At 42.8% G+C, this 25292-nt stretch overlaps 1 protein-coding gene across 5 annotated transcripts in view; it reads left to right on the forward strand.

Moving 5' to 3' along the window:
* The window catches only part of PHF12 (PHD finger protein 12), a 145117-nt gene that overhangs the window by 90393 nt on the left and 29432 nt on the right, over positions 1-25292 (forward strand). For all 5 annotated transcript variants that reach the window (XM_056559058.1, XM_056559059.1, XM_056559056.1 and 2 more), the window contains 7 exons: positions 12830-12902; positions 14174-14558; positions 14691-14811; positions 19480-19612; positions 19845-20009; positions 22757-22915; positions 23315-24059. In XM_056559058.1, the coding sequence (XP_056415033.1) occupies positions 12852-12902; positions 14174-14558; positions 14691-14811; positions 19480-19612; positions 19845-20009; positions 22757-22915; positions 23315-24059 (1759 nt within the window). In that variant the 5' untranslated portion in view covers positions 12830-12851. The remainder of the gene's footprint in view (positions 1-12829; positions 12903-14173; positions 14559-14690; positions 14812-19479; positions 19613-19844; positions 20010-22756; positions 22916-23314; positions 24060-25292) is intronic.

The following is a 25292-nucleotide window of genomic DNA, read 5'->3' on the forward strand; positions in this document are numbered from 1 at the left end:
CAGTGTGCCTCCAGCTATTACAAAAGTACAACTCCCAGCATGCACGGTCTGTCAGTGCATGCTGGGAGTTGTAGTTTTTCAACAGCTGAAGGGTACATTGACACGTGCGGGTTTACAGTGAGTTTCCTGCTTCAAGTTTGAGCTGCTCCATCAAATTTTCCACTGTAAACCTCTGCACGTGTGAATAAACACTACACTACTCATAATAAAGGGTAAAACTCTACATATACACCCCTTACACTGTTGTTTCCCCCCTCCCCCCCAATAAAAATTTTAAACTTATTGTATGGCAGTGTTTCAGTGTTTCCAAAAAGTGTTTCCTCCAGCTGTTGCAAAACAACTCCCAGCATTTCCAGAAAGCCACTGACTGTCCAGGCATGCTGGGAGTTTAGCAACAGATGGAGGCACCCTGTTTGGGAATCACTGGCGTAGAATATTTTTGGTAGCAGAGGCAATCCCTAAGTTAGGCCTCAAAAGCTTGTGGTGCGCTCTCACTTCAGAGCCCTGTCATATTTCAAGGAAACAGTTTAGGGCCAAATATGGAGTATTTCCGTACTTGGGAGCAATTGCATTACAAATTTTGGGGGTCTTTTTCTCCTTTTACCCATTATGAAAAGGAAAAGTTCTACACCAGCCTGTTAGTGTAACATTTTTTGGGGGGAAACTACGCCCCTCACAGAATTTAATAAGGGGTACAGTGAGCATTTACACCCCACAGGTGTTGGACACGTTTTTGGAACAGTGGTCCGTGAAAATGAAAAATTAAATTTTTCATTTGCACAGTCCACTGTTCCAAAGATCTGTCAAACGCCAGTGGGGTGTAAATGCTCACTGCACCCCTTATTAAATACTGTGAGGGGTGTAGTTTCCAAAATGGGGGTCATATGTGGGGGTGGGAGTCCACTGTTCTTGCACCAGGGGGGCTTTGTAAGTGCACATGGCCCAACAAATTCTCTCTCCAAAATCCCAATGGTGCTCCTTCTCTTCTGAGCATTGTAGTTTGCCTGCAGAGCAATTTACATCCACATATGGGGTATTTCCATACTCAGGAGAAAAAGCCCCCCCCCCCCCCCCCCCCCCAAATTTGTAACCATTTCTTCTATTACCCGTTGTAAAAATTGGGGGGGGGGGGGGGGGGGGGGAAACTATTTGTGACAAAGATAAATAAATTTAATTGACACATCTGACTTAAACGAAAAGTCACCAAACACTTGTGGGGTACTAAGGCTTACTGTACTCCCTGTTATGTGCCTTGAGGGGGTGGAGCTTCCAAAATAGTATGCCATGTGCTTTTTTTTTTTTTTTTTTTTTTTTTTTTTTTTGCTGCTGTTCTGGCACCATAGGGGCTTCCTAAATGTGACAAAAAACATTTCAGCAAAATTCACTCAAAAATCCCATTGTCGCTCCTTCCCTTCTGAACCCTCTAGTGCACCCACAGAGCACTTTACATCCAAATATGAGGTATTTCCTTACTTGAGAGAATTTGGGTAACACATTTTGGGGGGCTTTTTCTCCTTTTACCCTTTGTAAAAATTCAAAAACTGGGTCTACAAGAACATGCGAGTGTAAAAAAAAATGAAGATTTTGAATTTTCTTCTTCACTTTGCTGCTATTCCTGTGAAACACCTAAAGGGTTAACACACTTTATGAATGTCATGTTGAATACTTTGAGGGGTTTATAATGGGGTTATTTATGGGGTGTTTCTAATATCCACTTCAAAACTGAACTGGTGCCTGAAAAATTTGAAAATTGCTGCTATACTTTTGAAGCCTCTGATGTCTTCCAAAAGTAAAATCATGTCAACTTTATGATGCAAATATAAAGTAGACATATTGTATATGTGAATCAATATATAATTTATTTGCAATGTCTATTTTCCTTACAAGCAGAGCGCTTCAAAGTTAGAAAATGCTAAATTTTAAACTTTCATGCCATTTTTTACTTTTTCAGCAAGAAAGGATGCAAGTACTGCTGAATATTTACCACTAACATAAAGTAGAATGTCAGAAAAAAAACTATCTCTGAATCAGAATGATTAGGAAAAGCATCAAAGAGTTATTAATGCTTAAAGTGACAGTGCTCAGATGTGCAAAATATGCTCTGGTCCTTAAAGGGTTACTCCGCCCCTAGCATCTTATCCTCTATCCAAAGGATAGGGGATAAGATGTCAGATCGCCGGGGACCTGCTGCTGGGGACCCCGGGGATCTCCGCTGTGACACCCCGCCATCATTACTGCACAGAGCACGCTCACTCTGTGCGTAATGACGGGCAATACAGGGGCCGGAGCATAGTTACGTCATGGCTCCGCCCCCTCGTGACGTCACGGCCAGCCCCCTCAATACAAGTCTATGGGAGGGGGCGTGGCGGCCATCACGCCCCCTCCCATAGACTTTCATTAAGGGGGAGGGCCGTGATGTCACGAGGGGGCGGAGCCGTGACGTCACGATGCTCCGGCCCCTGTATTGCCGGGCATTACGCACAGAGCGAGAGTGCTCTGTGCAGTAATGATAGCGGGGTGCCGCTGGCGATCTGACATCTTATCCCCTTTGGATAGGGGATAAGATGTCTAGTGGTGGAGTACCCCTTTAAAGTCATAATGGGCTGTGTCCTTAAAGGTGTACTCCGGCGCTAAGACATCTTATTCCTTATCCAAAGGATAGGGGATAAGATGCCTGATCGCGGGGGTCCCGCCGCTGGGGACTCCCGTGGTCTTGCACGCAGCACCCTGTTAGAATCAGTCCCTGGAGCGTGTTCGCTCCGGGTCTGATTACTGGCGATCACGGGGACGGAGCATAGTGACGTATCGGCTCCACCCCGTGTGACGTCACGCTCCGCCTCCTCAATGCAAGCCTGTGGGAGGGGGTGTGACAGCTGTCACGCCCCTCCAATAAACTTGCATTGAGGGGGCGGAGCCGTGACGTCAATATGTTCCGTCCTCGTGGTCGATATGGACTCAACCTGAGGACCTCCAGCGGTTCCAGAAGCAGTTGAAGGTGGGGGCTGCATGGTAGATCCCGGGGGTCCCCAGCGGCGGGACCCCCGCGATCCTACATCTTAGATCGCCGGGGTCCCGCTGCTGGGGAGTCCCGGGATTGCCGCTGCGGCACCGCGCTATCATTACTGCACAGAGCGAGTTCGCTCTGTGCGTAATGACGGGCGATACAGGGGTTGGAGCACCGTTACGTCATGGCTCTGCCCCTCGTGATGTCACGGCCAGCCCCCTCAATACAAGTCTATGGGTGGGGGCGTGGTGGTCTTCACGCCCCCTGCCATAGACTTGCATTAAGGGGGCGGACTGTGATGTCACGAGGGGCGGAGCTATGACATTACGCTGCTCCGTCCACTGTATCGCTCTGTATCCGTCCCGTCCCCCCCCCCCCCCCCGAACTCGCTCTGTGTAATAATGAAAGCGCGGTGCCGCAGCGGCGATCCCGGGGGTTGCCAGCAGCGGGACCCCGGGGATAAGATGTCTAGGGGCGGAGTACCCCTTTAAACTTTAAGCATGACTATGGGATTCTACTAGGGAAATCATGTTTTATATTAAATGCCCCTTCCTTGATCCTCCCACTGCCCTATCTTCAGCAGCAGATCAGCACACAAACTGTTCAATACAGTAGACTGTTGGCTTCCCAGCCAGTAGTCCTGTGGTAATGACAGGTATGTTACCTACCTTTCCTTCAAGGAATGTATATAAAATACATTCACATATTAATGCAGAGGAGTTGGGGAGTCGGAGTTGAAAGTACAGAAAACTCCGGAGTCGGAACATTTATCTACCGACTCCACAGCCCTGGATAAATGTCCCCATGAAGCCTAGTAGTTTTTCATAGGCATCCCAGGAAATCGATCGGCTTTCTCAGACTTGCCCAGCCCCAGAAGAGGCAAAACGTGGCACATTGGTATGCATACCACTACTCTACCTCATTTTTTTGCAGGTAGTTGTTTCCTGTTAGAGTTTATTAGGTAGTCTGCCACCCTGCCTAATACTGCATTGGCCAGAATGTGTTACACGTCTTCACAACTTCTTAGAGGCTTCTGAGATTCCTGCAGCCCAGAGCTAATTTTATACCTGGGCGTTTATTCTCAATGCTTGCACTTTACAGAGGGTATGTGGCCTCTCCTGATCTGTATTAGTAAGTGCATTTATTCCCCATGCAGTAACCATTATGGAACACTTTCCTTGTAGACCACTGTTTTGCTGTTCCTGACATTCTTCTGTTCCTGAACTTTGACTAAATATACAACTGTGTGTTATCAGTATCTGAGACTGTTCAATCGTAATACAGGGACACCCCACCCATCAGTAACACCCAGTTTTTTTTTTTGTTTTTTTCATACACCTCTGTGACCTACTGCCATCTCCAGAACAGAACCCCGTCTCTCCCTGTGCATGGAGCGTGTGCAGATATGCTTCTTCATGCAAATGAATTGAGGTGGCCCCACTATCGCGTGGGGACTTAGTAGTGCCCCCCCCAACTGCCCTGCAATCTGACACTTATCCCCTTTCCTGCAGATAGGGCATACGTTTTATGGGGGGGGTTGGCGGTAGTGAAGTATCCCTTTATTGTTTATTTTATTGGAATTGGGGTTGCTAGTATCAGTCACATGTATTGTCAGCAGACTTATAGGTGTATTTATTACCTAGCTTCCAGGAATCAGCCAGCCCTGTTTTTTTTTTTTTTTTTTTTTTTTTTTTTTTTTGTAATGGTGTTACCCATATGTGAGATTCTTCTGGGTTTTGGATGCTGGATCATTTATTCATTATTCTGTTTGGGTCTTGAAAGGCCACATGGCAAACAGTGGGTGTTCCCCCCCCCTTGTTTAGGAATTTCTGAAAGACAGCATTGAGAAAGTAAAGCTCATGTCCCCCAGCGCTCAGCAGAGCTTGAAGCATTTGTATGTAAAGTGTTAACGCAGTTTCCTTGTCTACAAACCACAGGGAGTGGACTCGGCAGACAAATGCATTCCTCGGGGATACAATGCTTATATAATAAAGGTTTTTACCTTCTCTGGAGCTTTATAGGAGACCAGATACTTCCTGACCTTAGGGCAGCATTTCTACCTATAGGGGAGATCTGGCTGATACCATGGTGAAGGGATAGGTTTTCTGATATTATAATAAATTCTTAGAGACTAAATGTGTGACAATAGAGGATTTTGGTTACTCTTTGTAGAAATAAATGGATTGTTTTTTTAACTTATAGGAACTCCTATGGATTCCATTGCTCATTTTTGCATTGCCTGTCTGGGATGTAGAGAGGAATCTAGTGAAAATGACTGTAACAAATACGTATAGGATACGATCATATTGGTGACGGCTGGGATATTGGACCCTCACTGATTTTCTCAATAAAAGACTCTAGAAAGCTCAGAATCTGACAACATTGTCAACTAGCACGTCAAGTGCTCTGTGGGTGCACTGGAGGGTTCAGAAGGGAAGGAGCGACAATGGCATTTTTGGAGATCAAATTTTGCTGAAATGGTTTATTGGGGGCATGTCGCATTTAGGGAGCCCCCATGATGTCAGAACAGTAAAAAAAAAAAGTACACATGGCACACTATTTTGGAAACTACACCCCTGAAGACACGTAACAAGGGGTAACAGTGAGCCTTAACACCCCACAGGTGATTGACGAACTTTCGTCAAAGTAAGACGTAAAAATAAAAAAAAATTCAATAAAATGCTGGTGTTACCCTAAAGTTTTCATTTTCACAAGAGGTAACAGGATAAAAAGCCCCATATGTGGATATAAAGTGCTTTGCGGGCGAACTACAATGCTCAGAAGAGGAGGAGTGCCATTGGGCTTTTGGAGCCCTGTAGTGCTCCAGCAGAGCACTTTATATCCACTTATGGGGTATTTATATACACAGAAGAAATGGGGTTACACCTCTGCAAATCCCCAATATAGGCCTCAAATATACATGGCGCTCTCTCTTCAGAGCCCTTTTGGGTGTGTCCGCAGAGCATTTGGGGGTATTTTTCTCCTTTTTACTTCTTGTGAAAATGAAAAGTATGGGGCAACACCAGCATGTTAGTGTAAAGAAATACATTTTACACTAACATGCTGGTGTAGCCCCTAACCTTTCCTTTTCATAAGGGTTAAAAGGAGAAGTACGGAAATACCCCATATGTGGCCCTAAACTGTTTACTTGAAATATGACAGGGCTCTGAAGTGAGAGAGCGCCATGCGCATTTGAGGCCTAAATTAGGAATTTCCAATAGAGGCGGACTCGGATACAAGGATGGGGCTTGTCTCCACCAAAACCCAACGGCTGTGTTTCCCAAACAGGGTTCTTCCAGCTGTTGCATAACCCCCACCTGCCAGGACAGTCAATAGCTGTCCGGCAATACTGGGAGTTGTTGTTTTGCAACAGCTGGAGGCTTCATTTAGGAAACACTGCCATATGAGACGTTTTTCATTTTTATTGTGGGGGGGAGACGTGTAAGGGGGGTGTATGTAGTGTTTTGCTTTTTATTTTGTGTAGTATAGTGTTTTTAGGGTACATTCACACAGGCGGGGGTTCAGTGAGTTTTACACTGGGAGTTTGAGCTGCTCAAACTTGTAGAAGGAAACCCACTGTAAACCCTCACCCGTTTGAATGTAACCTGTACATTCACTTGGAGGGGCACCCCAAACCTTCAGCGGTTGCAAAACTATAACTCCCAGTATGCACTGACAAGACTGTACATGCTGGGAGTTGTAGTTTTGCAACAGCTGTAGGCACACTGGTGGGGAACCACTGAGTTAGGAAACAGACTCTAGCTCAGTTATTCCAACCTGTGTGCCTCCAGCTGTTGCAAAACTACAACTCCCAGCATGTACGGTCTGTAAGTGCATTCTTGGAGTTGTAGTTTTGCAACAGCTGGAGGCACACGGGTTGGAATCACTGAGTGAGGAAACAGACTCTAGCTCAGTGTTTCCCAACCAGTGTGCCTACAGCTGTTGCAAAACAACTCCCAGCATGCACTGACAGCCGAAAGGCATGCTAGGAGTTGTAGTTATGCAACAACTGAGGAACAACAGTTTGGAGACCGCTAAATAGTGGTTTCCAAACTGTAGCCCTCCAGATGTTGCAAAACTACAACTCCAAGCATGCCCAGACTGTCCAGGCATGCTGGCAGTTGTAGTTCTGCAACATCTGAAAGGCCAGATATTGCAGAACTACACCGTCCAGCATCCCTGAATGTCTGGGCATGCTGGGAATTGTAGTTTTGCAATGTCTGGAGGGCTACAGTTTGGAGACCACCGTATAGTGGTCTCCAAACTGTACCACTTCAAATGTTGCAAAACTACAACTCCCAGCATGCCCAGACAGACTTTGGCTGACTGGGAATGCTGGGAGTTGTAGTTTTGCAACTTTTAGAAGGCCACAGTGAAATCACTTACCAGTGATCTTCGCTGCAGCCTCCTCCACCACCGCACTTTCCGGCCTGCCTCCTCCTGCACCGCCCTATGTCTCTGCCACCGCCGCTGCTGCTTCGGTAAACCGGCCATGAAACTGCAACTTCACAGCATGTTACAAATTTCATATAGGTTTAGGGCATATACTTGCAGGCAGCTTCCGCCTAGTATATACTACATTTTACTGCAATATGTTGCTTGTGTTGTCGTGTTGCCTTTGTCAAAGTTAGAAGAGGGAGCCTATCCATACCTCGGCACTGCTCCTGTATGCTACATTTTTACTTTAGAAGCTGCTTCAGGGAGACAGTGGGCTTTAGTTTTTGGTCAACCTGACCTCATATTTCACAATGACATAAAAACATTCAGCTTCTGAGTTCCCTAGACATGAAAACATTAGAGATGTGTTTCTAGAAGTGCATAATCACTAATGGAGGAGTCTTGGCCAGTGAGATACAGTGCAGGGCGTTTGTATTGTTGGCTCTGTGGATACAATGGTATGTGGCACAGGCCAGAGCCTGCCTGGGAGTCTGGAGATGTCTGCTTGGTGCGTCCCTGTGCAGGGTTCTTGGAGTGACGTCTGGTATGTGGCCTTTGTGCTCCTGTCACTAGACTTGTTCCAGGCTCCTACTTCATACACTTTCTTTGTTTCCAGTTCCTCGTCCTCCTTCTACTCTTGCTGGCTGTTACTGCTCCACCTTTCTACAAGATGCAGCATGATCTTTTGGGAAGCTACTTCTCATTTGTAGGTAAAATGGGAGTAAAGACGCTCGTAACTATGGCCTGGCAGACCTGTACTCTAGTATGGCACATCCATTAGTACTTGTTTGATGCCTATTATCTGAATAAAGTGCCTGCAATACTATATTACCAGCATGGACAAAAAAGGGTATTGGTTGCCTAGAAGAACATTTAGTATATGTTCACACTACAGTGAACGGAATCTCCACTCGCAGAATTCAGCAAGCGGCGATACAGACTGGCAGCCGGCGGCGCTGCTGAAATTCCACAGTGTGAACGGATCTCGCGGAAGACCCATTCACACTGATGGGAATGTTCACTGTGCGGACTTTTACTCGCCGAATTCCTCGGATTCCGCAGTGTGAACATACCCTTATAGATGTCATTAGAATCAACCCAAACATAAAGGTGCCAGGAAATCATTTTGAGTTGAATCTTGGATCAGCTTGGATGGCAAAATGTGCATCGACATTGAATGACTTGAGTGAAACAATGTAGAATTGTGAGGATGCACCCTCATTGATGTTTAGGTCCTGACATGGACGTTTTGGGGCTACGCCCAAGAATATACATCAGGCAAGCAGCCAAAGGTATTAAAATGTTTACAGCAGCAAGCACACATTATATATTGCATTGTATGGGATTTTGTGGTGTAAGAATCAAATCAGAAATTAATCCTGTTTTTTGTATATCTAGGAGATGCTCCCAAAGTGTTTAAGTGTATGTACAAGTCGACAATGTTTTTTTTATTTTTAACCCTCTGAAGGACACAGCCCACCTTGGCCTTAAAGGGAACCAATCAGCAGATTCTAGCATATATAACACTTGACAATCAAATATATATACTAAAATCATTATCCACACCATCCCCGGGGGACATTTTTGCCCTAGGGATGGTGAAGACATTGTTATAAAGTAGTCCCCTGGGCAGGGACTTATGCTTACCAGCAGCCGCTGCTCCTCATTGCTGTGGCCCTGCCCCGTCGGCTTGAATTACGGTTGGCGTCATCGATCTGCTCCCTAAGCAGACAGAGCTGTGACACGAGCCGTCAATCAAGACGAGGGGACTGGACCATGGCTGCAGCGAGCGGAGCTGGTGAGTGGATGTCCCTGCCCAGTGGACTACTTGCGGGGCGGCCGGGGGGGACTTTATAATTTCATATCAACATCTCTGGGGCAAAAAAACGTCCCCCGGGTATGGTGAGGATATTGATTTTAGCATATAGAACGCATTGCCAAGCGTTATGTGCTAAAATCTGCTGATTGGTTTTCTTTACGTACACAGACCACTTTCACTCTAGGGGGTTTATTTATTTTTTATTCCCTCCTTGTCTCTTAAGACATTTTTCCATCTGCAAGCACATATGCAGCTTGCATTTATTTTTTGCGTGACCAATTGTACTCTGTAATAACTCCTTTCATTTTACCATAAAATCTACCGCAATACAAAAAATAAATATTTGTGGGAGCGGGAAATTTTATAGAAAACCACAATTTTGCAACTTTTGGGAGGATTTGTTTTTATTCGGTACACTTCATGGTAAAAATGACGTGTTCTCTTTATTTTGTAGGTCAATGCAATCAAAACAATATCTAATTTATAAAGTTTTTCTATTATTGTACCATTTAAAAAAAAAAATCATACTTTTTTCTTTAACAGGATCAGTATTTTTAAAATTGTCTTCTGACCCAATTTTTTTTTTTTTCTCCAGTATACAGGGCTCATTTTTTTTTGCACTGTGACTTGCAGTTTATATCAGTAGTATTTGGTTTTTACTGGACTTTTTGATCTTTTTTTGAATTTCTTTTTCTGATCTATGATCTGACCAAAAATCTACTTTTTTGGCATTTGGTGTTTGTTTTTAATTTTTTTAAATTTTTTTTTTTAAACAGTTCTGACAGTTCCACACCAAATATAATTTATATGTATTTTTGTAAAATGGGAAACGGGTGATTTTATTTTTTATTTACACTTATTCCCCATAGGGGACTTTTTTATATGCAGTCACTAGACTGCTTAATGCTTTTCCTAATCCCGGCTGCATTATAGAATCTTAAATCTGGGGGTCACACCACGGGGATCCGATGAGCCCCCTGAGGTAAGCACCCATAGCGGTCATTAGCAGTAAACGTGTCCGGCTCCTGCGCTTGCTTCATAGTAATTTAACACTCCAGGTATGTTTGGTCCCAGACAACAAGGACGTACATGTACAGCCTGTATCGTCTAGGGATTACAAAATGCCAGTTATATATAACAATATAAGATTTTATTTATTTTTTTGTTTTGTTTTTTTGGGGGGGAAATTTACAAATAAATACATTTGGCAAAGCTGCTTAATTTGCTTTAAAACATCAAAGCAATAAATCAATGGTGGTCAAGGATTCGCACTTATCCTAGTTGTTCCTAAAATGTTGCAGTGTGAAGGATGTCCTGTCTGTCGGCTCTCCTCCAGTATAGATGTTTTTTATGCCTTCAGAGCACATCCCGAGCTCTTTATCTGCGCTTGTAATGCAGGCCCAACCTGTTTTGTAATAACGTATTGAATTGAAATCAGGCAACATAATGTTAGATGTTGATGGCTGCGATTCCTGTACCCAAAGGCTAGACAAATCCCAGGAGCCAGGTGGATGGTGCACCAATAAACTTTCATGCCAAAATTTCACATTATTATTTTTTTTCCTTGGCACAGTAAAGGTTTCTCTGGTTTCTGCCCACTTCACAGTGATAAAGATCATTGCAGAATAGTAAGAACTTCCATTGACCCACAACAGCAGCAAAGTTCAGAGCAATTTGGCTGCACAGCTCCATGAAAGTTATAGTGCTGACTAAGGCTGGGTTCACACTACGTTTTTGCCATACTGTTTTCAATCCGTTTTTCTAAAGAAAACCGTATGGCAAAAAAACGGATGGAACAGTATGGAAAAAAGTAAACCGTATGCGTTTTTAAACAGTATACTGTTTTTAAAAGTGCATACAGTTCCGTCAGTTTTTATTTAAAAAAAAAAAAAAACATACGTTTTTGTAAATTTTGTCCATTTTTAATGGGAGGGGTCTTGGGTGGGGACTTTAGGATTCAAATGCGCATGTGCAAAGTAAAAACGTATATGTTTTTCCCGTATGGAACCGTATACATGTGCATTTCCCATTGACGTCCATGTTAAAAAAAAAATACGTATGCGGTTGCAGTACGGTTTTTAAACCGGAGTCAAAACCGTGGTTGACCACAATTTTGTCTCCGGTTTAAAAACCGTACTGCAACCGCATACGTTTTTTTTAACATGGACGTCAATGGGAAACGCACATGTATAAGGTTCCATACGGGAAAAACGTATACGTTTTTACTTTGCACATGCGCATTTGAATCCTAAAGTCCCCACCCAAGACCCCTCCCATTAAAAATGGACAAAATTTTCAAAAACATGTTTTTTTTTTAAAATAAAAACTGACGGAACTGTATGCACTTTTAAAAACAGTATACTGTTTAAAAACGCATACGGTTTACTTTTTTCCATACTGTTCCATCCGTTTTTTTACCATACGGTTTTCTTTAGAAAAACGGATTGAAAACAGTATGGCAAAAACGTAGTGTGAACCCAGCCTTAGCAGGGAATTCACATCTAAGATATTTCATGGCATATCTACAGGATACCCAAATCAGGACCCCAACCCCCCGGGAAAACAGGTGAGAAATGAATGGAGAGGTGGCCAAGCATGTGCCTGTTTCTCCCTTTCACTTCTGTGGGGGGTTGGGCTACCTTTAGACACAGATTTATTTTATTAAAATAATTTTTTTGAGGGGGGTTGGGGTTTTATAGTCTTTTGTTTTTTTTTTTTTTTTGTTTTTTTTCCAGCCGTGTTTTTCTAATTACAAGTCATGTGATCTCTTCATTGTGTGATGAATGTGAGGAAGAAACACCCTCTCGCCTTTACACATGCATTTTTGTAACCTATAGTGGTCTGTGAGCGAGAAAATAAGTCACAAATTAGGTGGAGATTGACACAACACAACATGCTGCAACTTCAAAAAAAATACCCCGAAAGAAAGAGAACACCAGAACTGCAGTGCGGGGATAGCCTTTCATATTTTCCTATTGATTTCCAGATAACATCTGGGCACAGAGTTTTTGCTTGGGAAAAAAAGGTCATGGTGAATCTATGCAGAGTGGAATAGTTTTACAAATTAAAAATCATTTTGTTACCCTGGTAACATAAAATGTAATTTTTCTGTTAAAAAATAAAAAATAGCTGCCAATGACAGGTATTATGTGTAGCAACAGGTTAAATTTGTCTGGTTTTTATTACATCCCTCTTTGTGTTGCATTGGGTCAGTGCTTCCCAACCTTGGTGCCACCAGATGTTGCAAAACTACAACTCCCAGCATGCCTGGACAGCCGAAGGCATTCTGGGAGTTGTAGTTTTGCAACATCTGGAGGCACGCTGGTTGGGAAACACTGCATTGGGTAGTGGGAACTGCAGAGCTGTATTGACAGTGTTCTTCTTCTTTATGATTTAGTAATGCATTGTTTTAGGGGTCAGTGTGTTGTTCTTTCACTGCTCGCTATAATTTTTCTGTATGCTTTGGTAAGAAGCAGTGAGCTGTGTGAATGTGTATGATGCTGTATACAACCTGTTGATGAAGTTACGGTAGATATAATTCTTATCTGCTTTTTTTCCTTTTCTTCCAGCAATCCTCCCCTGAGCGAAGAAATGCTGCCCCCTGGAGAGTGGATGTGTCATCGCTGCACCATACGTAGGAAGGTATTGTATTATAGGCTTTCTAGAGTTATATCCCTGCAACAGGTGGGATCTTTTGACATTGAAATTTCCTTCATAGTTTTGGAGAACCCTGCACAAAGAGGGCTTCAGAGAGTGGCGGTCTGTTGGCATGCATTCCTTCTAATTCCCCAACATTGGCAGCATGCCCAAACTTAGTCTAACAAATGATGGGCTGTTCTGCCTCAGCATTTCTTAGGATTGAACCCCTCTTGCTGCTTAAATCTAATCTAAGTGCAAAATCTATAGTCACTTGAAAAGGAATTTTACTCATCAGTATAAAAGAAAATTTTGACATGTCGGGGTCTAAGGGGGGAGATTTATCCAAATCTGAGTTGCCCATAGCAACCAATCAGATTGCATCTTTCATTTTTTTTGAAAAGGCCTGTGAAAAATGAAAAGTGATCTGATTGGTTGCTATGGGCAGCTCAGCAACTTTCCCTCTGGACTGGTTTTGATTAATCTCCCCCTAAGTGCTGAGACCCCCACCTTGCATCCTCGCACTGGCCTGTAACTTTTGCTGTAATATTGGGGACAAGGAAACGAATGTGTTTGGAACTCAGGAGACCCCTTTTAAAAACTCACCCTCTTTAGAAGTGCAGTTACGAGGTGATCAGCAGTTTGACCCCCCCCCCCCCCCCCCCCCACGGTCCTTCTATTGGCACCCCACAGGACAGGCAACCATTTTTCCTCTATTGACCACTGTTGGTGAAATGTAGTATTACATGGTGGCTTTTCAGATGAATGATGTCCATGTAATCAAAGGAAGGCTCAAGTCCACCACAATGAGTGTTTGATTAAAGATGATGTCCAGCAGTGAGAAATGTATCCCCTATCTGCATGATAGGGGATAATTGTCTGATCGTGGGAGGTCCGACCGCTGGGACCCCTTGCGATCTCCTGTACGGGGCCCGGGCTCTGCTAGAGGGAGTTTCATACCCAGCAAGTCACCTGATCGAAACACGCCCCCTCAATATAGTTCTATGGGAGAGCTGTTCAGCAACTTCGGCTCTCATAGAGCTATGTGGAGGGGGCATGGCGGCCACCGCTTCGGGTGGGGTTCATGACGCATTTCTTTGCCAGCACACCGAGGCTCCAAACAGGAGATCTAAAACTTATCACCTATCCTCCGAATGGGGATAAGTTTTTGATCATGAGACTTTTCATTCCTTTACAAGGTATTAACTTGATAAAATATGCACATTATATTCTCATTCATAGTAAGTAGACTTCAATAGCTTAATTTCTCTTTGCAGAAACGTGAACGTAAGAAGGAACTTGGGCAGGTCAATGGCTTGTTTGACAGATATGGGAGAAGGACCGTGTCACCCACTAGTGACATGGATTATTCTGAAAGAGCTGCTGGCAGCTTCCGAGCCCTTGCCCAAGCCAAGATGTTAGAGAGAAGGGTTAGCCGCCCAGGCACACCCACATCTAGTGCCAGCACTGATACACCCAACTCTGAGCAAAATGACATGGACGAGGACATGATAGATGTGGATGAAGAACCCTCTGTGGATTCAGAGTACAGTCATTCTCAACTCAAGAGACCATTTCAGTTGCTTATTGCTGCAGCCATGGAGCGAAATCCTACCCAGTTTCAGCTGCCCAATGAACTTACCTGCACCACAGCACTTCCAGGTCAGTAATGCACTTGCATGATATGTGGCTTGATATCTAGGTTTCCCTATATATTAAAATATCGCTTGGTTTTCATCTTGCTGGTTTTATCTTAGTTATATAATGTGTTACGTATCTCCAATTGTTCTGCAGGCACCAGCAAACGTCGGAGAAAAGAAGAAATGACAGGGAAAAATGTTAAGAAAGCACAGCATGAGTTGGATCACAATGGCTTGGTGCCGCTACCAGTTAAAGTTTGCTTCACTTGTAACAGGTATAATTGTCACTAGTCTCCTTAGAAACCACCTCATGAATCACTGTATGAATTCTATTTATACATCATATTATTTTATTGGTTTGCATATGGCATTTACCACTCTAATCTGTCATTTTGTGTAAAAATGGTTTTTGTTTCTCACAATGTTATGGTGGCTATAAAGCTATTCCTCCACATGTTTTATAATAGAAACAAATAAGCTGCTGATGGATACCTATGGCAATGGTTTATCTTCAATGAGATCACAAGACATGCATGTAGAAATGTTAATGACCCCCTTTAGTGCTACTGTTTAAACAGATTCTGACAACTGGTTCACAAACATTAAACCCAATATACTGGATTATAGTGGCGATGAAGAACTTTAAAATGAAGGGTCACTTAATCTTTTTGGTGTCTTTTGTGCAGAGTTATGTGCTTTTATTCACGTTGTGCTCCAGCACGCAGTGGAGGCTGGGAGCTGGTTAGCTCAGCTCCCCTGCCTCATCAATATTCACTCCCCGGCATGCCCTCCTGTGACATGAGAGCCTGGTGCTTAACCCCTTAAGGACGCAGGGTTTTTCAGTTTTTGCGTTTTAATTTTTTCCTCATCCCCTTCTAAAAAACATACCGCTTTAAATTTTGCACCTAAAATTCCATATGATGGCCTTTTTTTTTGGCACCACCAATTCTACTTTGCAGTGACATTGGTCATTTTACCAAAAAATCCATGGCGAAACGGAAAAAAAAATCATTGTGTGACAAAATTGAAGAAAAAATTAAATTTTTTAGCTTTTGGGGGCTTCTGTTTCTACACCTTATCTTTATTCTGTAGGTTCCTACGGTTAAAATGATACCCTACTTATATAGGTTTGATTTTGTCGTACTGCTGGCCGGTTTGAGGGCAAATTTTTTGCGCCGTGATCTGAAGTTTTTATCGGTACCATTTTTGTATTGATCAGACTTTTTAATCGCTTTTTATTCATTTTTTTCATGATATAAAAAGTGACCAAAAATACGCGATTTTGGATTTTTGAATTTTTTTTGTGCGGAAGCCATTGACCATGCGGTTTAATTAACAATATATTTTTATAATTCAGACATTTCTGCACGTGGCAACACCACATATTTATTTTAATTTTTTTTTTAAACTTTTTATTTTTTATTTTTTGTCACTTTTTTTTTTTTTTCTTTGCAGTGTTATAGCTCCCATAGGGGACTATAACACTGCACACACTGATCTTTTACACTGATCCCTGCAAAACCATAGCTTTGCATTGATCAGTGTTATAGGCGGTCGATTGCTCAAGCCTGGATCTCATGCTTGGATCAATCAATCGCCGATCGGACGCAACTGAGGCAGGTAATGGGACCTCCGCACGTGTCCTAGTTGATCGGGACATCGTGATTTTATCGCGATGGTCACGATCAGCCCGACTGGTGTGCCGGGAAACTTTCATTTTAGACGCAGCGATCAACTTTGATCACCGCATCTAAAGGGTTAATAGCGCGTGGCACAACGATCGGTGCCACATGCTATTAGCCCAGGGTCCTGGCCAACATAAGCCACCAGAACCGACCCGGTATGATGCGGGGTCACGGCATCACCCCGCGTTCTATACCGGGCTCAGGGCGTACAGGTACGCCCTGCGTCCTTAAGAGGTTAAGTCAGGTGAACCAGCTGCATATTCTCTTTAAGTGTTTACAAGGACAAGCCCTTTTAAACATCACAAAGCTGGATGTTGATCCTGTTCCTACAGGTCTGTATTACGTTCCATATGCCTCCATATTATTATTATTGACAAGTGATGTCTCCTGGTGGTGTTTACCTCCATAATGTAACATGACAGATTTTTTTTTTCCCCCCTCACAAACTCTGTATAAAAAAACCTCCGATAATATAAATTGGAGTCTTGTGAAGGTGCACTATGGGCTCTCAGATTTCTGTGGGTGCAATATTATGGATCTGTTCTACATAGGTCTTAGGGATTGCTTTGTATTTGTGGGCATAATGCCAGTAATGTAGAGGTGCAGAGACTTATTCTGTTATATGCTTGCTGTAAAGGGTTATTCTGGCCATACAAAATGTATTTGGGACTCTAGGCGCTTTCCTGCAACAGCAACTGGCTGAGGTGGGCCACTGCTCCAGCCAGTGCATGACATGTAATGGCAGCTGTGGGAGATCAGGGCAGGTAAGTATGGATTATTTTTGATAGCTTCCCAAATTAACCCCTTAACGACCATGGACGTGTATACACGTCCAAGCAGGATGAACGTGTATTCTCGTCCATGGTTGTCGTGAGTGCTGCCCAGTGCACCCACAAGATCGCGACAGGAACTTGGCTGTAACACACAGCCGGGACCCTGCGACAATGCCGGCACCGAAGTAAACTTCGGTCCCGGCAGTTTAACCCTTACAGCCGTTGTCGGAAGTGACCGCGGGCTGTAAGTGTTATGACAGAGGGAGGGAGCTCCCTCTGTCACCCCTGCAGCTCCCCGCAGCGCGATCGCGGGGTGCTGTGTTTAATCCCCGGCGGGCGTGGACCTGCCGCACTGCCGGGACCGAAGAAAACTTCGGTACCGGCAGTTAAACCAGAGGCACGTCCTGATATGCTGCCTGCTAGTGTAAAACTAGCAGACAGCATATATCTGCAATGCTTTGGAATACGAAGTATTCCAAAGCATAAAAAAAATAAGTGTATAAAAACAAGAAGTATAAAAAAAGTGTAAAAAAAAAAAAGTTAGTGTAAAGTGTAAAAAAAAAAAATTATAAAACACATTTATTAAATAAATATAATAAAAAAAATAAAAAATGTATAATGTGTAGTATCACACGGCGCACATCCGCAGCATATTACATGCTGCGGATGCCCGCCAACAGTCACAATAATGAGCTCCCTGCTGCGACTTGGTAGCTTTGTGTGTCCACTAATAGCGGCCGATTTCCCGCCGGCAATCATGAGCGGACACACTGAGCTACCAAGCCGCAGCAGTGATCTCGCCCTTGTGACTGCTGGGGGGCATCTGCAGTGTGAAATATGCTGCGGATGCGCTCTATGTGACCCTACACTGCGTCCCATTCATACCGCGTTTCCGCAGTGTTAGAGGTATCCGTCAGCATCGTGTCAAAAAGAGTGATGCTGACGTATACTGTAGCAGCTCCATTTATTTCTGAATGAGACGGTACAGTATACATTGGATCCCTTTTTTGACATGACAACGGACACCTATACTGCAGAAACGCAGTATGAATGGGGACTATTCATATAATGATGCCCTGAAAGCCAAGTGGTGCTCCTCTCCTTTTGGGTCCCAACGTGTGGCCATGCAACCAAATATGGTCTAAGCGGGGGGTATTACCGAACACGGGACGAACAGCGTAATAAAATATGGGGCGCATTTTCTACTTTACAGATGCAATGTACGAAAAATATGTCCCACAAATGATGCATTTGTGAATAAAAAGAAAATTTTAATTTTTTTCACTGACTTTGTATCCATTCCAGCCACACAAAAAGCACTCAAAGTACTCACTTTTGGTCTAGATGAATACTTTAGGGGGTATAGTTTCCAAAATGGGGTCACTTGTGGGGGTTTTATATGGTTCTGGCAGCTAAAACCCTTTGCAGGCATGAAGTGCGGCCTATAATCCATTCGTCCTAAAATGATGCCCTGAAAGCTAAATGGCGCTCCTCTCCTTCTGGGTCCTACCACGCCGCCAATGAACCAAATATGGCCTAAGCGGGGGTATTTCCAAACACGGGCCGAGAAGCTTAATAAAATATAGGGTGCATTTCTTGTAATATCAGAAGTGATGTACAAAAAATATGCCCCCCAAATGATGCATTTGTGAAAAAAAGCTAATTTCGAATTTTTAACACTGACTTTGTAATAATTCCTGCCAAAAAACTATGGTGTTAAAATACTCACTGTAGCCCCTAGCGAATACCTTGAGGGGTCTAGTTTTTAAAATGTGGTAATTTGGGGGGGGGGGTTCCTATGTTCTACTACCTTCAAACTTCTGCAAACCTTGCATAGCACACAAAAAAAAATGTACTTTTCAAATTTTCAAGTTAAATTGTTAGGCTTCTAATTAATTTAAAATGTTATTTAAAAACAAAAAAAAATGCTGTTAAAATAAAGTAGACATCTGAAAGTATAAGTTTCATAAACTATTTGTTCTGTATGTATAAATATATCCAACCGATTAGTGTTAAAATAGCAAAAAATCGTAATCTAAAAAAAAATGTCATGATTTTTTGCATTGTAAAATAAAAACTACAAATGATATTGGCTTACTTTTACTATGTACATGAAGGACAACTTGTGACAAAAAAACAATGTCAGAATTATCGTGATTGGCAAAACGTTACCAGAATTATTATCTAATAAAGACAGACATCCCCGATTTGAGAAAACAGGCCTGGTCTTTCAGGGGTGTACAGGTTTATTTGGGCTGGTCCTTAAGGGGTTAAAAAAGTAGTTATAATTGAATGACCAGAATTGCCCTTTCAATTATTTTGATACATGTAGTGAACTGACCAGACGTCTGTCAGATTTTTGCATTAGAGGGATATATTGACATGTTAACACTGGAGACACTTGTCATAAATATACCAGGTATAATGAGGTGGAATTTATCTATCTTTTTGATGTCCTGATTTTCTTCTTTTATTTACCTACCAGGAGCTGTCGTGTGGCACCTTTAATTCAGTGTGATTACTGCCCTCTCTTGTTTCATATGGACTGCTTAGACCCTCCACTTACTGCCATGCCAACCGGCCGCTGGATGTGTCCCAACCACATTGAGCACATTGTGGTGAGTCACTGTCAGTGTTCTTAATTACTGATCTTATAGATTTCGTGTTTGTAAAAGTATTGCCCTTGTTCCCTTTTTTTTTTATTTTTTATTCTGGATAACGAATAGATTATACTTTTGTGCAAGGTAAATTTTCAGTAAGAACATCTTTGCATGTAAAACTGTATAGTTCATTTCAGATCTAAATAATCTTTTTTTAAAGCATTTTTTAATTAAGTTGTGTGTATTCCAGCTGAATCAGAAGAATATGACCCTGAGTAATCGGTGTCAGGTATTTGACCGTTTCCAGGACGGCATTTCACAGCATGCGGTAAAGCTGGACTTTCTTAGCCGCATACATAAAATACATCCCCCAAACCGAAGGCAGCTGCCATCAACCAGGAAAAATACAGTCAAGGTTTGTAGAACTATGAGCAGTTAGTGTAGAAAATAATCAATTCAAATGATGTCCATTGTTATCTGATTTGCGGGGCGTGTTTGGCTTCATAGCAATAGAGACGGTTTCTAAATGTTTTGCCACTATATATTTTTTTTTAATTATTATAATTTCTTTTTTTTTAAGGGACCTAAAATCTTACCTACTCCCCTAACTGCGGTAGCATGAAATGCCAACAGGCTTCATGGTTACAAATATGTATTAGGGTTATATTCATATGTACAGGATGTGCTGTGGATTTCATGCCACGTTCAATCATTTTCCATCGTCAAATCTGCAGCAGGTCATGTACATGGTAGTGTACGTTTACTGAATGGGCACATGCTGCATATTTTCTGCAGCTCAACATCTGCACCAGATCCGGTGCATTTGATATGAATAGTGATGGTTTAGGATGTGCAAGATGTATTAAGAGGTGTAAGCCACTAATCTCTTATTGTATGTTCACCAGTGGATGAAATCTATGTTGTTGAAGAGCTACAACTTTCCCAATTGAAGTTAATGGGGAAAATCTGCCACAGATCAGCACAAGTGATGTGCTGCAGATTTAAAAATCCACATCTCAAAACTCCATTTCCACAGATTTTTTTTTTCCAGTGTGTGTGGTGTAGATTTTGGAAATATCATCCACTTTGCTACTACAAACATAGTGGTTTCTGCACAGAAAATGTCAGCCAATCTGCCACATGGCTGTACCCTTGCTACAGTATTTGAGAGAGAACCTGACTTAGGAGTAATGGGTTCCTGACAGCTTCAACAGGCCCAGACTAAATGACTGATTTCTCCCTATTTGTGTATAGAGACATACCGGTCAATCACACTGTGCAAGGAGAAGCTGGAGGGGAGCTGTCCAGTGGGTATTTCTCATTATGAATTTCTCTTTTTAACCCCTTAATTGTATGTCCTGATGTGGCGGTACTTCGCGCATCAGGATGTACATTTATGTCTTGTACATTACCACGAGCATTGGAGCAATGCTTGGGTCATGCACAGCATGGGACCCGCCGGTAATGGCTGACATCTGCGATCGTGCGGATATCTGCCATTAACCCCTCAGATGCCGTGATCAATACATATCACGGCAGTGTGGCTACCTTTTTAATGCCGCAGGGTTCAGATCAGCTAACATGGCGGCCGGAGGTCCCCTCACCTGCCTCCACCGGCGGCTTCTGCTCTGATATACCTTCCAGCAGACCAGAGCAGAAGATCGTCGATAGTACTGATCAGTTCAATGCCCTATGCATAGCACTGAAAAGTATTATCAATCAAGTTATTGCTATAAATAGCCCCTTATGGGGACATAAAAAGTGTGTAATAAATAAATAGTAATAATAATCAACATATTTAGTATCGCCATGTGCGTAAATGTCCGAACTATTAAAATATAATGTTAATGATCCTGTACGGTGAGCGTAGAAAAAGTCCTAAATGGCTGCTTTATTTTTTATTTTTTTTGTCACATTTTATTAAAAAAATAATAATTTTATATTATATATATATATATATATATATATATATATATGCAAATGTGGTATAATTAAAAAGTACAGATCACTGTGCAAAAAAATAGCCCTCATAACGCCGCTTTTACTGAAAAATGAAAAAGTTATAGGCTGGCAAAATAGAGGGAATTTATAAATTTGGTTAAAAAGTTTGCGATTTTTATTTTTTTGCGCAACAATAATAAAGTATGTAATCATCAGTCGGTATCATTTTAATCATATTGACCCACAGAATATAGAACACATAATTTTTACCATAAATTATACGGCGTGAAAATGAAACCTTCCAAAATTTGCTATATTGCAGTTTTCTTTTTAATTTCCCCACACAAATAGTATTATTTTGGTTGCGTCATACATTTTATGGTAAAATGAGTGATGTCATTACAAAAAGACAACTGGTCGCGCAAAAAACAAGTCTTCATACTGGTCTGTGGATGAAAATATGAGTTAGGATTTTCATAAGGTCCTTAAATAAAATTGGCCTGGTCCTTAATTGGGGGGGGGGGGGGGGGGTACTCCCGTGGAAAACCTCTTCTTTTTTTTTTTTTTTTTTTTTTTTTTTTTTTTTGGGTCAACTGGTACCGGAAAGTTAAACAGATTTGTAAACTACTTCTATTTAAAAAAAAAAAAAAAAAAAAATCTTAATCCTTCCAGTACTTATTAGCTGCTGAATACTACAGAGGAAATGGCTTTCTTCTTGGAACACAGAGCTCTTTGACATCATGCCCACAGTGCTCTCTGCTGACATCTCTGTCCATTTTAAGAACTGTCCAGAGCAGGAGAAAATCCCCATAGCAAACATGCAGCTCTGGACAGTTCCTAAAATGGACAGAGATGTCAGCGGAGAGCACTATGGTAATAATGTCAGCAGAGAACTCAGTGTTCCAAGAAGAAAACCATTTCCTCTGTAGTATACAGACCCTAAAAAGTACTGGAAGGGTAAAGATTTTTTTAATAGAAGTAATTTACAAATCTGTTTAACTTTCTGGCACCAAATGATTTAAAAAAAAAAAAAAAAAAAAAAAAAAGGTTTCCACAGGCTTGGTCTTTTTAAGGGGTTAAACTGTTTTCTCTGAAACGCTGCACCATTTTACAGTAAAACAATTTTTTTTAATAAGTTCTTTTTAAAGGGTTAAGACAGAACAGTTTTCAGTACAGTTTGCACTGCATTCCTAGTTCAGATTTTTCTCAATTGTTTCCCAGGTTCCTGAAGCTATCAAGGCCCAGTATCAGTCACCTCCACAACTACTGCCTCCTGCAGGGATACGTGATGGGGAGCTAATTTGCAATGGTGTACCAGATGAGTCACAAAAGCACCTACTGCACTCTGAGCACTTAGCTAACCAAACAGAGCAACAAGAGGTAAGTAGAGATTCTCTGTCCGCAGCACTTTTCAAGCCTTTCCTTTTGTATCCACCACAAGATAAAAATAATCAAAGGGTGTCCAATATTTCTTTGGTGATTTTAAATGTCTGTGAGAATAGATTGGTTACTAGGAGAATTTCTTATTAGTTTGAACATGGGTCAATTTATAATGGTTTCTATTGGGGTCATTGTCTTAATACAATTGGCTACTTCTGTATAAAACCTTTTTTAATATTTTATTTTTAATTTATTATTCCAGAAAATGTATTTTATCTCTAGAGCCACAAATGCCATCTTCTTCCATTATACATGTAGTAATGTACCCACTAGATATCCGATGTGAGATGTATTCTTAGTTTTAATCCAAGCTTTTTGGGTTTTGTTTTGAATCTTTAGTGGCTCCGTAGTGTGGTTGCACTTCAGTGCAGCATATTGAAATACTTATCTGCTAAGCAGATGCCAGCCTGGGGATCAGAAGACGTTGACTCGTTGGATGTGAAACCAGTCATATCGCCCGATGGTTCAGTATCCAACTCTCACCAGCACGCTGACGGCAAGCCTCAGTTTTCTCCATCTTTAGGACTATGTCCAAGCAGCCAGTCTACAACATTGGAAGAAGATGTTACTTACGTGGTTAAACCCCATCTCACAGCCAGCAGTGGTACTTCCAATGGACCTGCTGTATCGGAGTCCAAATCAAATGGGCCTCACACTTATAATATTAGTCCTAGCCCCACGGAACAGTTACATGACCATCAAAGACTGTCTGGAACTAGTCCTGGCATTTCTGTTCTTTCTCACAGACAAACAAGGCCTCGGTCGGGCACTCCTCCCACAACAGTTCTCCCAAATCATGTAGTGAAGACAGAAGGCACGACAGGACCTGCACACTGCACTCAGAGGCTTCCAGGTCCTGCTCCTACACCCCCAAACTCTTGCACCAGTCCTGAGCTTACTAGCACTTTGTCATGGAAACATACCCAAACGCAGCCTGCTCCTCCACTCAGTCAACATGATTCCAGACCTGTTGGGTCCCCACTTTCCGGCACCCGGGCACTTACACCTCCACAGGCAGCTGGGGGTGATCTTGCCTCTGCAGCCCCTGGTGCATCCAGGCTTTGTGTAGCAGCTCCTCCCACAGGTAAGTCAGATTGTTGAAACAACCATATTTGTATTCTTTTTCAACTCATTTGAAAAATGTTTAAACTATGTAATTCAAATCCAAGAGTTTAGACTATTGTGAGGTTCAGCAATAGTAATATCTGAGCAATACCAATGGGGCCTACATCTCCTATTGAACTTTCATACAAGAAGTGTTTTGGCTTTAGTCCTCATGAATGTATTTTGGTACATGATGTATCAAAGGATAATTTCTCGAGCGCTTCATTGGGGGACACAGGACCATGGGTATATGCTGCTTGCTGCTAGGAGGCTGACATTAGGCAAAAAACAAAGGAAAGTCGACTCCTCCTGGCAGGATATACCAGTCTCCTGGCTCTGAGCAACTCAGTTTTAGCTTAGTGTCAGCAGGAGGCTCCTGGAGTTCTCCAGACCTGGTCTTATTTCTTTTTTTGTTTTTTTTCCCCAATCTGTCGGTTTAGATTTTCTCTCCTTTTTTGTTTTTCTAGCGTGGGTTGACAGGAGCATGGCGCTGCCTAATCCCCCACCCACGAGCTAGGGGCACGGTGCATTGCTGAATGGGCCGTTAACCCCTCCATGCACACCAACCAGCACCTGCTGGTGTACTCTGGGTCCGGGTCCCCATTTTCCGTTTGCCAGCCAGGTCTGGCTTAAGACAGATCGCCCTTAGCTGGTCGAAGTCTTCATGGGTGAGTATGTTTCCCTTTTCTTCCCTCCCGCACTCCTCCACTCTCCCCTCTGGGCTCACTAATTCCTTGGAGGGGGGTCCTTCCTCGAACTGCGGGGGATCCGTGAGGGTCATTTCCGTGCCATTAGGGGTTAACTCCTCTGCCTGAGGGTGCCAGTAGCACCCCCGCCAGCTAGCCTCTGCCGTGCGACTCACTTTTTTAATCTGTCGCACGGCTCTGGTGTCATGCACGATGGGGGGTCACGAACTTTAGTTTTCTTGTTTCTTCGGTCCAGGCTGCGGGCAGAGAGCACACTGTGCTCTGCGGCTCGGGTCTGCTGTGTTTCTCTTCCGCCCCCTCTTCTTCATCCTATGGGACTACAGCGCGTGCTCTGGGGGTCAGAGCTCTGCCAACTCCTGGAGTTGTGTGCGCTGCAGGGGTCAACTGGCCCCTCCTTCCCTCCTCCTGACCCAGCGTGGACCTGGCTGACCCAACGTGGACCTGGCTGTATCCACAGTCCTGACCTGCTGCTCATCTCAGCATCTCTGTCGGTCATTCTGCTGCTG

Source organism: Hyla sarda, chromosome 2 (genome assembly GCF_029499605.1).
Source record: "Hyla sarda isolate aHylSar1 chromosome 2, aHylSar1.hap1, whole genome shotgun sequence".
In the NCBI taxonomy this organism is placed as follows: Eukaryota; Metazoa; Chordata; class Amphibia; order Anura; family Hylidae; genus Hyla; species Hyla sarda.